General features: G+C 29.1%; 3 protein-coding genes across 3 annotated transcripts; 1 reads left to right on the top strand and 2 right to left on the bottom strand.

Moving 5' to 3' along the window:
- Positions 1 to 73: 73 nt before the first annotated feature.
- On the bottom strand, positions 74 to 9413 carry LOC139992250 (uncharacterized). The gene is made up of 3 exons (XM_072012932.1): positions 8074 to 9413; positions 1785 to 1956; positions 74 to 1618 (listed from the first exon to the last, which is right to left on the bottom strand). Exons 2-3 carry the CDS (start codon positions 1950 to 1952, stop codon positions 590 to 592), a joined length of 1197 nt encoding a protein of 398 aa, XP_071869033.1. The 5' UTR covers positions 1953 to 1956; positions 8074 to 9413; the 3' UTR covers positions 74 to 589.
- Eif3j (eukaryotic translation initiation factor 3 subunit J) lies at positions 2838 to 6964 on the top strand. The gene is made up of 6 exons (XM_072012943.1): positions 2838 to 2998; positions 3091 to 3173; positions 3817 to 3930; positions 4325 to 4463; positions 6219 to 6383; positions 6695 to 6964. The coding sequence occupies exons 1-6, from the start codon at positions 2983 to 2985 to the stop codon at positions 6886 to 6888; spliced, it is 711 nt and encodes a 236-aa protein (XP_071869044.1). The 5' UTR covers positions 2838 to 2982; the 3' UTR covers positions 6889 to 6964.
- Positions 9414 to 10021: 608 nt separating the features above from the next.
- LOC139992257 (chitinase-3-like protein 2) lies at positions 10022 to 14632 on the bottom strand. The gene is made up of 6 exons (XM_072012944.1): positions 14424 to 14632; positions 12971 to 13237; positions 12562 to 12843; positions 12244 to 12480; positions 11636 to 12059; positions 10022 to 11501 (listed from the first exon to the last, which is right to left on the bottom strand). Exons 1-6 carry the CDS (start codon positions 14480 to 14482, stop codon positions 11358 to 11360), a joined length of 1413 nt encoding a protein of 470 aa, XP_071869045.1. The 5' UTR covers positions 14483 to 14632; the 3' UTR covers positions 10022 to 11357.
- Between the last annotated feature and the right edge of the window lie 465 nt (positions 14633 to 15097).

Here is a 15097-nt window from a genome sequence, read left to right as displayed (position 1 = left end):
ACGATAAAATCAGTAATTTACTTCAATTATTTTGATGTGGATCAGGAGGTTTTGTAATTAAACATTATAGTAATTGTTGTTGCGTAAAAATATATTTAATTTTTAAAAATATATAAACTCAATTATCATCAGTACTTTTCCAGCGAATAATATTTTGTCACTATTAAAAGTCGAATTACCAATTGTATTATAAAAATACATCATTTGTACATATATAATTTGCATAACACTGTAATTTTCCTATCAATATTCGTAATCATTTTTAATTATCATTGTTTTCGAAAGTTTTATTAAGTTTTAAAAAGAATATAATAAAAAAAAAGAAGAGAGGAAAACGAAATACCGACATTTTACGATTACAAAAGAAAAAGGGACTTTATGGAAACTATACATATAGCTTCATCGTTAATTATTAAAAATCATTTGTTTCTAAGTAATTTCAATATAAGCACGTATTCAAACATTTTAGCAAGGAAAAGGAATTGCTTCGTATAGTAACATCTTAAAAAGAAAAGAGAATTTCATAAGGTAATATGTTAAGAACGAAATAATAGAAATAACGAAATTAAGCACCTTATTAAAGTATTTTCTATTCTTTGTCATAACCGTAGTTAGAAACCATATCTTGTGTCATTTTTCCTCCTTTTCTTTCTTCTCCCATTTTCATATTAAAGTTCAAATGCTGATAAATTCTAGTGAATCCTCTCCCAGTACTAATTTTTTTTGCTTCCCCATAGAGTTTTGCTGCTATTTTTGTATTGCACGGAATAATATTCTGAGAGTTACAGTTACCTTGTTTGCTTAACTTTGATTGAGAATTATTTTTTTGAATAGTATCATTTTTATCGTTTCCTTGTGTTTCAGAATTATTTACTTGAGAGATTACATTCATTTTAGAATCACTTTCTATATCCAAAACATCTTTATTAACCTCAAAAGTATTTTTAAATAATATATCGGCATTGTTTTCTTCATTAGGAATATTTTCTTTTTCTTTTCGACTAAAACTGTTATTTATAGTTGAAGAAGTGATACCTATATCAATGCTTGTATCGATAGGATTATTTTTCGAGCAATCTTTTTCAGAATCTACTATCTTATCGCTATTATTACTTATAATGGAATCATCTTCTCTTGTCGATGAATTACTCTTTATTCCCTTATTCCTATTGCTTTCCTCTATTTTCAATTTGCCTAACTTAGAAATGAGATTACTAGCAAAATTTCCATCACATAACATTGCTTTAGAAAGTTGCTTAGGTGGCTGCAATGGTTGTTCAATGTCTAATTTCTTTCTTGCAGTACTCGTGTCGTTGCTACTGCTGCTGCTATCGTCGCTGCTAGTGTTTTGAATAAAAAACATTCTTTCTCTTTCATGCTGTTTAAATTCTTTCTTCTTTGATTTTGACATAGCAATCGCCCCTCTAATTACATCTCTGTTTTCTGTCGCAGCTATCGGATTATATGTTTGACAATTTCCACTCCAGTCCTCAGCCATTGTAGAAGCTCTCGTGCTAGGTACATTTTGTACTGGAGTTGTCCGAACATCTTCATCTGGTTCTAACGTGATTTCCTTGCTTTTTACATCTCCGCTTGATGGACATACTAACAAATGTTGCTACAGAAATAAATTATACTAACATTAGAATCTAAGAATTAATAATTTGACTTATCGGATATTAAATTATTTTAGTGGATAACACAAATGATTAAGCAGGAATAACATGAATGAAATATAAAAATTTATAAAAAAAAAGAGTCTGTAAAAATGTTTTCTAATTTACCTCATACTCTTCTGGGTCTAATAAGTGTGTTCTATCGTATTTACAGTAAATCTTGTAATCTTTCGGGTAATTTCTGGCACATTTTGTTATATGAATTTGAAATCTAGATTTTCTAATACGATGACATTTGTTGTATGGGCAAGTAATATAAACCTCCACGTCGTCCATTTTTCTAAAAACAAAAGAAATAAAAATTATTATATAATTATCAATGTCATCTTCAAATATCATGTTGTGACACTTCCTTTTTTATGGTCGACTGGTTGACAAAACAAATAATGAAAAAATTATATAACAATTATTATTAATAAAAATGGTCGATCAGAGAAGGGAGAATTATAAGTTTAAATTTCTGTATTAATAATATTATATTCTAATTCGTAAATAACTTTTATGTTCAACGTTACGTGCGTGATCTTACTTAAAATATAATTTTTAATTTATTTTCAAGCTTAATATAAAATAATATTACGTTCTCTCAGTTTTCTTACAACCGCCGCAAATTGTTTAGGCAATAATATTTTGAATTTACTTGCCAATTGTATCAAAAGTGTATCACTTGCCAAATCGCATAGCTGTATTATTATTTATAACACAATACATGTATTTACATACAACACATATTGTTTTGATTTTAATTTTGAATCCGTAACGTATAATTCAAACGTATATATAATTTTCAATGAAAGAGCTTTTAAAGGGAAGTCCTCCTATGATAAAACTTTGAAATATGACGAAACAAATAGTAAATTTTAGCCTTACAAATCTAAATTATAAATAAATTGTTATGAACTAGAGTAAATGATAAATTTTGCGAATACATTAATTACAGAGAAACGAATTTCCATAGATCTATCTGTTTATCTGTTTTACAATGTATAAATGTATCATACAAAATGTTATCATTTTACAAAGGGAAAGAAAAAAGCAATAGAGTTAATAAGATTTTATATATTAAATACGAAAATAAGTTAATAGAAATCATTGTGTTTGGTACATTTTTTAATACAGGGTATCCAATCTCTAACATACGTAATTTATGTTTTACACCACCACTATCTCGCAAGAAAGGCACACGCTTTCCTCGCACAGTATGGCTCGCTTGATTCCAGTCGTGATCTGTTCAACCACGTTAGTTCGAGGAGATTTTGTTTCATTTACGAACGAAATCGTGCGCAAATAATCCAAAATCCACACCATGGATGACGAGTGGGGTATGTACAAATCGATTTTCCGACATTTAATTGTTATGCGATTGTACCTTTAATCGAAACTACGAAACCATTTTAACCTTCAACTTTTACAGATGTCGAAAACGCTGAGGCGAAATTCGACCTCGCTATCAGATCCAACAAGTGGGAGGGCGAAGACGAAGACGAAGATGTCAAGGTTCTGTGTTACTGACTTTCCTATTCTAATTTTGTGCATACGATTTTCAAAATCTTCCGTACAGACGACAGACCATAAGTATGGTTAACCTTTCATAGAGCTAGTCAACATGAGTCGAATAGCGCGATAATTGATTATTGTTGAACAGATTTGAAGTTTGTTCTTGAATTTGAATTGTATAAACATTGAAATCGAAATCAAAATTCAAGACGAGTGAAATGCATTTAAATTGAAATTTACTTTTATGCTTGATAATGAATAATTATAGAAATTTGGAATTTGTTACTAACGTGTTGTATATATTTTTAAATTGGGTTCTATGTATCGGAGATGAATTGATTCTGAGTTTACCTCAATTTTAAAATAATGTCATAGATACAGTTACATGATACTTAAACGTAGCATAATGTTCAATTTTGAATAAAATTAAATTTAATTATGTCATGATTATGTCATGACTTGATAATGGCGGGAATTATGTCAGAACATACTCCGGATCATTATTTTGTAAAGATATTTTATTGATTGTATCTAAATTATTGTAGGAAGAAATATAAGGTTAAAATAGAATTAAATACATTAAATACATATGTTAGAAAATGAAGTGCTTATACGATGATTTCAAGAAATAATCAATCAACAGGATAGCTGGGAAGATGTCGAAGAAGAAAAAAAAGATGTAGAGAAACCTGCAGAAGTGCCTAAGGCTAAACCAAAGCCAAAGAAAGCTTTGGCAGAAAGAATTGAAGAGCGTGAGGTATAAAACTTCTCTTTCAATTAAATCTTTTAAATATGTTTTCCTAAAGTATCTTAAAGTAAAATTTAATCCGTTCACTTTGATCGTTTGTTTGTTATTTTCTATTTATTTTCACATTGTACAAGTGAGGTACAGGTGGAAAAAAGAATTGATCCCTTGGGAATAACGAAGCATATGCAAAAACATTATTGCGCGTTTTAAACTTACTCTTTCATGAACACTCCTTTCCCATTTATAACATGATCGTAGGTACACTCTCTATATGAATAAAAATTTACAATTTCTATTGTACGTTTTTGTTTACCTAATTTCTGTTAGTTTATGTATGTTAGAAAAAAAATTAGAGCGTTTATTATATTAATATGACATGTATTTCTAATTTTGTTAATTATAGAAAAAGGCAAAAGCAGAGGCAGAAAGGAGAGCTAAAGAGAAAGAGGAAGCATTAACGCCAGAAGAGAGGAGAGCGGAACAGATAAGGCGTCAAAGGCTCCAAGAAGAAGCTGATTTACGCCTTGCCATGGAGACTTTCGGTTTGTCCAACCTTGTTGATTTTTCTCATCGCAAGCCGCACAAAACTGAGAAGAAATGACTTCACTAAAAACTTTTACTTATTAACTCTTTGCACTCCTATTTTTATTTAATAATGTGAATTTTAAATAACTTATGAAAGTATGTAGTCATTTCATTCATATTTGATAAGATAAAGATAATGCCATCTTTCTTAAAAGTATTAGAATTAGTACTATTATTATTACAAGGAATTAGGAAGTATATGTTATTTTGTTTTTTTTTTTTTTTTTTAAATATTTGATCTTGCTACTGCAAAGCTATGAGCTATTTTGTAATTTTACATAAAATTGACACAGATCTAAACTATAGCACAGAAAAGTATATTAGATTAATAACGTGTATGTATTTAAGTACGAGCATTGTTATTTTTATTTGTTTCATAATCTTGTTTAATTTTAAGTTTAGATTCAAATTTCGAGACGTATCTAATAAGCTTTTCCTTATCTTTGAATCTCCTAAAGTTCTTAATTGATATTAAGTTAGTTGCCGAATCTAATATCATTTTAATTAAAAAAGCTGTTGCATTTAGATCTAAATGTTTAAATCCTAAATATAACTCTTTAAATTAAGATAATTGAAACTTAATGTGAATATTATATTTTTGAAATGTGTTTTATTTCTCTCACAGCTACGATTTAGATGAAATATATTACTTCAGATATTGTATTTGCTCAAGTTTTAATAATCGGATCGCAAAGAGTTGATTCCACATTCATGGCTTAATGCAAATTTTTAATGGCTTAATTATGTTTTAAAGCTTTATCTTTCATAAACTAATATACAGTATATTTTGCCAGTATTAAGTGTTATTGGTGTAAAAATCAAAATAATTATTATGTAATTTTTAAATACATTCCATTTAGTAAAATAACTATATATACATAACGTAAAATTTCTAACAATCTTCTCGTTTTTAAAAGGACAATATGAAGTATTTTTTATATAAATTAAAATTGTACATACAGTAAAATAGTTATAAAAAATTCTGAATAACTTTTATACGCTCAAAGTATTCTGTTTTCATCATATCGCTGTAAAAACTTGAACAAATTTTGGGTGTATTTAAATTCTTGAATACTATTACTTACTACCGTAATTACAATAGTTAACATTTACAATCGTTAACTATCGAACGTTCTCGTATTTTTGGATTTAATGCGGTTAAAAAGATTAAGCTTGTGTCAGGAACTGTACCAGAGATGTAAATCATGTATCTCAATTATTTAATATAATTTTTGAGGAAAATGCAGAATTGTTATTGTATAAAAAATAAACACTTCTATTTCATAAAAATATAACGCAGACGTGTCTTATTTATCAACATTAATCTCCCGTACCGTTCCTGATAAATGTTTAATTTTAATAACAAGATACTATATGTTTTCTAAACATTGATACGATGAATGTTTAAAACTATTTCTTTATTCGAAGGTAAAATCTCGTAGAATTGAAGTTCTAGGTAATATCTCGTCTACGTAAGGAATATATTTGAAAATATCATTCTGTATATAAATTTTTAATATTAAACGAACAAGCACTACTTTTATTACTATTGGTCAAATTTGAATAGTTAAGTTATGAACGATAGACGAATGTAAATTAATTGTAATCAGTATTATATCGCTCGTCATCTAATAATTTTTATTAGAAAAATTATTAGTAAAAACAGCTGTAATTATCTTATTAGAAATTATAATTTGAAATTTTTCCCTTAGGCGTAACAGAAGAACCTGCTTTGAGTCTAGATGCGACAGTACCTAGCACAAAAGAAGAATTTGAGCAGTATGGAAGTGTACTTACACAGAAGCTAAATCAACTTGCTAAAAATGTTGAGTTTCCTCCGTTTGGGGAAGAACTTATTAAATCTGTTGCTCTCAATTGTAAGTACATTATATTAAAATATCAAAAAATCCGCCGATATCTTTGTGTCATCTATCCTCGCTACTATGTCTGCGTGGTAACAGTAACATCATAACAATTAACAAAAGGCTATATTTTTAGAAAGTTCAATTTCAATAAATTATTCCTTTTATAAATTCACTTCTTCTTTATAAAATTAATTTTAATTACAATTTTTTTTCTATTTTTAATAAAGCAAACAATCGATTTCATAAATGCATATTGCTTTTTAGCATGCTTAAAATATTAATTTAATGTTAGATATGGTATATTATATTAATCTCGTTTACAGTATCCTCAGCGCATTTGAAGAAAGTTAAAACGTTGATCGATAATTTGTTGATCGAGAAGCAGAAAATAGAGAAAGGAGAAAAGGCGAAAAAGAACAAGGGCAAGGGAAAAGCAAAACTGAAAATCGAAGATGACAACACTCTTTTGAGCGAATACGGCGACTATGTTTACGATGACTACGACGATTTCATGTAGCGACCTTCTCATCCCATATTCTTATTATTCCCTAATTCCTTTTCTAGTCGCCTAAATACAACAAGATGGTTATTAACATTTTTGCAAATTTTATATCCTTTATTCTCTCTTTATATTTGAATTTTCATTCTCTTTATTTCTTGGTTCGAGAATGGTTACAATATTAAACATTACATCAAATAGTTTTTAGAATTTCATATTGTACAGGATATTTCGTTTAACTGGAAACGACAAAATATCTCACGAGGCATTAAAGTTATCAAAAGAATGTTTTAACGAAATATGTTGTTTGGTTCGAGGAGGAGGGTCGTTTCATCATATGGACGAAATTATTTCTTTTTTTGCAGATCGAGTAGTGGAGGAGATTTTAAGGTCAACTTCATTTTTTCAAACGGAACCATATATTTTTATCGATTTTATTTTGATCGATGCATCTCGGCATTCCCCATAGAAAAGTATTAACCTGTTTATGTCGAAAAATTATTAGTTTGGGAGATATTTTAACTTTAATGTGTCAAATATAACGTACGGAAGACAAAGAAAGACGCGGAACGGTATTCCTGTGTTTACATTGTTTTTGTCTTCCGTACGTTAAATTTGACAAATTAAAGTTACGATACTCCTCGGAACTAATAATTTTTCGTCATAAACAGGCTAATAGTTTTCTATGGGGAATGCCGAGATGGCTTGATTAATGTATTAAAAATGTATGGTTCCGTTTGAAAAAACGAAGTTGGCCCTAAAATCTCCTCTACTACTCGATCTGCGAAGAAAAAAAAAAAAAAAAGAAAATAATTTCATCTATACGATGCTACTCCTCGAACCAAACAACAACATGTTTCGTTAAAACATTCTTTTGATAACTTTAATGCCTCGTGAGATATTCTATCGTTTCCAATTGAACGAAATATCCTGTATATATAATATATATTATATATTTCGTGTGTGGGTATGTGTGTGTGTGCGGATGCGCGCGCGCGCATGTGTGTGCATTAAAATAAAAAAAATATATATATTATATATATATATATATATAAAACACTTTAAAGAAGAAAAGAAAAAGAGAGGAAAGAAAAATGAGTACACATAGTACATCAATGGGATGTAAAGACAGATTAACGCAAAGTGTTAATACGTTTTAAATATAATTGAAAAGAAACTACCAATTGAAAAGATACTACTTACCCCGATTGATTCGAACTATTAATAGTTTCGAAAAAATTGATAATCTTCAATATATATATATGCCAGCAAATTTAGTCACGTTTAGTTTGTTAACTTATGAACTAATTATAACCAACGTAAACTGTATACCGATAATGAAAATCGGTTTCCGAGGAAATACAATAGAATATTATGAGGACACAGGTGACAATGTTCATGCCACGAGCGTTGCGGGAGAACTGAATGATTTGGCGAAGAGTAGGCAAGGATAACTTGTTGATCGTGGGGATCCATCCTTCGGAACGAATTTTATGCGCATGCCTCGATAATCTTCTCGTACAAGAAACTACATATGTATATATAGAACAGTTTCTTATAGTTTTATATCGACAAATATGCACGTACGATTATATGACTATTGTTTTCGTAATATATGGTATTGTTGAAATAATACTTTATAGGAATACTTTATAATACTTTGTTTGGAAAAAAACTTATTAAAATCTTCATCGAAAAATGTGAGGAAAATTGAAAAAATAATTCAATAGTACATTTTATTAAGCATTCTCGTTACATGGATAGAAGATATGCATAGTGAAATGAAAAAATTACATGCATACTTATTAGTCAAAAATTCTGTTCGAACATGGACGAAGTTCTGACGCTTAAAACTATCTTATAGAATTCTTTACATTTACCGCAGTAAAACTAAGAGAATACGGCATATTTTACGATAAACTAAGAACATTGTTTCACTTTTTGTTCTCTCAATAATAAATTTTACTTGTTAACATGCTTCTTCTATCTCTTTATGAGTAAATTAAACGCTAAATCTTTCTTCGTTTCACATATTCCATTAGATCTCTGCTTGACTTCGATTAGAATAAACTAATCTCTGTTATGCTGCAGTTTGTTTTTCTTAGTTTTATTGCAATAATTTTTAACAATATATCTTTTAATATTAATATTAAATAAACGATACATGATAGTTTTAATTCTTATTCTGATAAACAACTTCATTGCAATCAATCTATGAATTTCATCGCAATAAATATGTTTCCGATATAACGTAGAGCTATTCTTTTCTTTTTCTTCTTTTTTCTCTCTTTTCTTTTTATTTCTTTATTTACGATACTATGGCACATTATGATAGTTTGATTATATAATTAGGGGCAAAGTTTAAAAAATCTAATAAAATAAAAGAAAATCGTTTCTATACTTTTAAAACGATTAATATCGATCAAATTATGCTTTTACTTTCGTTAAAATTAAAAATACATTTCTGTATAAAACTTAACATATCTATATTCGATTTGGAAATGTATAATTAAAAAATATCATTTTCTATTAATTATTTCCTTTTTTTTTCTTTTTTTTTTTTTTTCTTTAACTTTCAACAAATATCAAAAATTTTAATATATAGAAAATCGGAATGTGTTATTGAGATATTCGAATATTTCTTATACTTCAACATCTTTTACCAATAATTAAACCAATAAAAAAGATATTTTATATCTATATTATAAATTATGTTGAAATTCAACTTCATTTCATTAACAGTAATTATCATGATAATACATATCTATAATAGAGGAATCATATTTAATAATTTTAAATGATAATTAATTACATACTTTAAGTTGTAGCTTTACATTCGTAAATTTCAAAACACGAATTAATTTCTTTTAACAACTTCTATTAAAAGTCATCTTCTAAAACATTTGTTACGTTTATTACAACGATAAGTAATACATAAAAATGAATAAAACTGAAAAGAGTAAATACATTAAATTCAACATCTATTCAAGAATATTAACGCCTTTGAACAGTCGTGAAATTCAAACTCTCAACTTTTTGAAGTCAAAGTTTCCAGACGCTGGCTTTTGAAAGATAAAGAGCTAGCCATAAACTTTACTATAACCACTTCTTTTCTTTGCCAACATGTGTGCATCGGTAGACGTTTTCTTCGCAATGATAGTTTGACGAAAATTACCAGAGATGATATTAAATTAATAAACTACCACTTATTTGTTTATTAGAATGTTCGTTTAAATTAAAAAATCTTTTCGAGGTAGTAACGTTGAACGATTCAGTTTACATAACAATTAAATATCATTAATTTCAAAATTTTAATTTTCCAAATCACTGAAAGTATTAATCCTTGGGATCCGCGAAAAATTATTAATCAATAATATACCATTTACTTTCTTTATTTCCTACCTTGACATAAGTTTTTAGTTTTTAGATTAATATCTACTAATATATGTAAAAAAGAAAACAAATTTATATTTCAAAATAAATTATATTTCAAACAAAACAAGTAAAATGGAAATGAATAAATACAATGTAAATAACTGTTATTAACTATAATTAATAGGATGTACTTTTGTACTTGGTAATAATTGGTAACAAGGCTAGATAGGAAAATAATTTTCCTCCTTAATGTTCCATTTGTATACATGTACACGTGTGTTAGCGACGATGCGCGTTAAAGGTCGCCGAAAGCAGTTGGTCCGATACCATTTTGCTTTTGTATGATCTATGGGGCAGAGCATGTGGAGGGCAGGCCGGAGGGGGGGGGGGGGGGAAGAGAGAGAGGTAAAAGAGAAGATCATTGTTAGGCTGTGTATATGTTATGCCAGTAAGACTACGTGTCGAAAAGTGCAATCCAGATGTCTGACAAATAGCCATAGCTATCGGACGTTGAAGAATTGTTTGGAAATAGGATATAGAAAGAAAATTTGAAGTTAACCGGCAAATCAATATTGCATCGGCCTAAAAAATACAAATAACTGGCCAAGGAGCGTAGAAAGCGAGGGTAACTGCTGTTAAAACCCAGGATATACATATTTTTCCACTCTGGAATTTCATAACAGAAGTATACCTATGAGTGATTCGGCCATACAGTATCGTATCCGATCATCGAAAAAGTTTCTAAAGAGTTTTGATTTAGATATGACTATTACTGTCTAATAAATACGACTAATAAATATTCTATTATTCGTCTTTCATTTCTTTCTATATGTTTATAAATGAATTATATTATGTTTTAATAATAATAAATAAATACGTGTACGTTTAATTTAATAGCTTTGAATTAAAATTATAATTGTACTTTATGATATGCGAACAATTGCAAATGCAATTAAATTATTTTGTGAAAAGGCAGAAGTTTTCTTTTAAGAGCAGACAATACTTTATGACACTGTAAGAAATTAAGAAGAAGCAGTTTCGATTTCATTGATTAAATACCTTTCAAGGAATGCGATTTGTTGGAATGTAAAGAAGAGACGAACGAAAATGGATTAATCAGCTTGATACCTGAGAATCTTGCTAACGGTACGAGTTAAAGGAAAACTTTCATTGAATTTACATGTATTATTCCAATCATCAACATTTAAGGATAATATCATTGCTCCTCCAAAATTATTCTCACGAATCCATTTAGCCTAAAACATGGTACATAGTAATTAGAATATGTTTGGTCCTTGAGTGATCTTAATTCTAGAAATACAATCGTTTATCTTAAATTTAATAATTTTATCGAATCGGCTTAGGAAGTAAGAATAGTACATGTACATGCCTTACAGTAAACGCTTGTAACATCGTCATACGAGATCCATTCTCTGTCTTTATAGGCATAGGGAACCTTGCTTTCACGTTCGAAAACGCTCTTTGCGTCGTTTTGAAGGAACTCGCAAACTGTAGGATAAGAAACGAAACCCATCTTCCCCAATTCTCCAAAACCATTTGCTGGTGCGAGTAAATCATGATTCTGCGGATTATCCAGCCTATAGTTGTGGCCGTAAGCAGGAATCCCAACAATTAATTTTTCTCTTGGCATCCCTTTTGAAAGCCAATAATGAACGGAAAAATTAACATTTAGAGTGGAAAGATAACCGGATTCAGCAGCATGTGAGAAAAGCGGTGCATTGAGTCCGGTAATTGGATAGTACCATACATAAAAATGGTAGTCATATGACATCAAGTTCACAAAATCTACATACCTAAATAATAACAAAATTTGATAAATTTTATATAAACATTTACGAAAATATAAATAAATAAAATTGATTTTATAGTTACTTATAAAGAGATACTTTTTCTTAAATAATCTTAATAGCTCTAATTATTATCGAACAGTGCAACTATCTAATATTACTCATATTACAAAAAAACATGTTCGCTCACTTTGCCATTTCTGCAACCATATAGCTTTGATCAACAATAGCTTGTGGAGCAGCTACTGCAACAGAAAGAATCAACGTTTTTGTAGCGTGGTAAAATTCTCTTCGTAATTCCTCTAATAATTGTACGAAATGGAGTTTCTCCCGTTCATCGGCTCCAAGCCATGCAGGAAATTCCCAATCTAAGTCGAGTCCATCGAAACCAAATGTCTTTGTCACATTTAAAACGGACCGTATAAATCTGTAAAAAAAAAAAAGAACATGTAGCGTTTTCGATGCACTTTATAACGGAACAATTAAAATGAAAAACAACAGAAATTACCTTTTTCTATTTGCATGATTTTTTACCATTTCTGAAAAACCTAAGTGGAGCTCATTACTGCCGCCAGCACTGATCATGACCCTTAATTGAGGTTGCAATTTCTTCAAGGCGATAACCTCCTTGTAGATCGATGAATTACTGCCCAAATCTAGGCTGCAGTTCACCACGCTCGCAAAACCCACGATAATATGCGTACAAAGATCAGGGTCAATGTGCGACGGACTGAGCTCCCAGAACGTGTTCAGGTCGCTCGATATGGTGTAATAGCAGACAATGATTTGCCTATGGAAGAAAGCTCTTTTCAATAACTTCAACGTTATTTTCTCATATCTAATTCTTGATGATAATAACAATGTTCGTAAACTTTCTCTTGAAACATATATACTTTGGGCAATAAATATATAAGTACCCTGAGGTATTGGTGTAGTAGTGTTGTGGCGAACTGATGCTGTTGTTCCTGTCCGCATTCTGGTTCTCCTTCGTCGACTCGGCGTACATCCGAGCCCGACGTAACCACGTAGCAATCTTGGCATTGTCTGTTAGTGTTTCTGTATCGTGTGTCTTCGCTCTTGGAGAGCGAAGGATAACAATTCCCAACCACGCGCGTGTCACGAAAAGAACTCCAAGTATCAATGATACTAATGCCAGGCACAGAACTTGCGTTCTCCAACGTGGTCTACAAGAGGATATAAAAATTTATATATATATATTTATTATTATATATTATATATATTTATATTTATTATTATATATTATATATATTTATATTTATATTAATATATACATACAGAGAAGTTTATGTTTCATACAATATTAGAAATGTGTGCAGTAAATACAGTTATTAATAATTCATTATAACAAATTTATTTATCAATTCTATACGCTGCATGAAATATAAATTTCAAATTTACTTTATGTGCATTTATAACCAGTTTAAACCATGAAGGCTTCCTGTATCATAGTAAATATAGGATAATCAATAACCACACCTGTAACTTTTGACATATACTCACATATATGCCCACACATATGACTCATTGCACAAAAAGGAAAAAAGCTATAAAAGTAGATATTGTAAAGAAATTATATAGGAAAATGTAAATATAGAGAATGTAAATAAAATAAATATAACTATATTATTCAATGATAACAAGCAAAGTTTATATTTTACACTTTCTATAACAATATAAGCATATACCTTTTTTATAAATGTTTGGGTTTACAAAAATATATTGAAAGAATTATTTAAGTGGATTAAAAAGATATTTGACATGAATGACAGTTTCAATACTGTAAAAAATAATATTTACAAATTTTTAAATCAAATTTTACCAAATTTAACAATAGTATTTGACTTCACAAATATGTGTATCTAACAATATATTCAATTGTAACTTTTGAAATAAGGGATTTGGTACTGTACATTATCTAATAGATAAAGCGCTTATAAATGGAATTTTGATTATTATCATTTATTTAATTTATGTGTATCGACATTATAAATGCATATTCTTCTGCGTAATTATCTAAACTATACTACTTTATAATATTATATTGTAATATATAAATCTAGTAGTGGGGAGGCATCTAAACAGTGTTATGAATAAGTATGTATTATGCTTAATACGATATAATTGAAAATGATATATTTCTAATATCAATTTGTGAATGCAAATTACGAGATTTATTATACACATTAGAAAAAAGGAAATAAATGAAAACCAAATTATTGTTATAGGAGTTATATGATTGTCATATATTATACACACACATACACACGAGCGAGCGCGCGCGCGCATGCATGCATGCATATAATATAAAGGAATTAAAAGACAATTAACGATAAAAAAAGTGCAACTTACTGTCGGACGTCTGTTAATAATTCATATTTGGCCTGTGGCACGGGAATTTGGTTAACCATTGAACGCACAATGTTCGTCAAAATTGACGCTTGAGGACGCTAGTCCTCTAGGGTGGCTTACCACTTTTATTACTACGCCCAATGCGTTATGATTAGAGTCATATACTAACACAGGTAGGTCTGACAAATCTTGCAGTGGGGGTAAGGTTTTAATGCATAGAGCGTGCTTTGCGAAATCGGCCGCTAGCCATAGAGCGCTGCGATCTAGTAGGTTAATGAAAACGGCATGTATCTGAAGGAATCTATTTCCTCGGGATTTATCTTTCAATGATAACATTTTGTTTATACTTTTTCTATTTACTATTTAGTTACATTGTGTATGTATATATATATATATTTCAACTCCGTTTGAATATATGATTATGAATATATTTCAACTCCGTTGAATATATACTTTTATAGGTATGACTAGTGCTTAGTTAATGACTACATTACTTTTTATAATTTTTCAGAATTTGTTTAAAGAAGTAAATATACAGTATTTCATTTGGTACAGAAGAATGTTATTTGAATAAATATTACTTACGAAACATTATTAAATATTATTTCCAATAAAATCGTTTAACAAAATTATAATAAATTCGAAATCTAATATATTTTTAATACTTTTATACC

This window comes from Bombus fervidus, chromosome 11 (assembly GCF_041682495.2).
Source record: "Bombus fervidus isolate BK054 chromosome 11, iyBomFerv1, whole genome shotgun sequence".
Lineage (NCBI taxonomy): Eukaryota > Metazoa > Arthropoda > Insecta > Hymenoptera > Apidae > Bombus > Bombus fervidus.
Note: the sequence above shows the minus strand (reverse complement) of the source record. Positions and strands in the feature narration are given on the sequence as shown.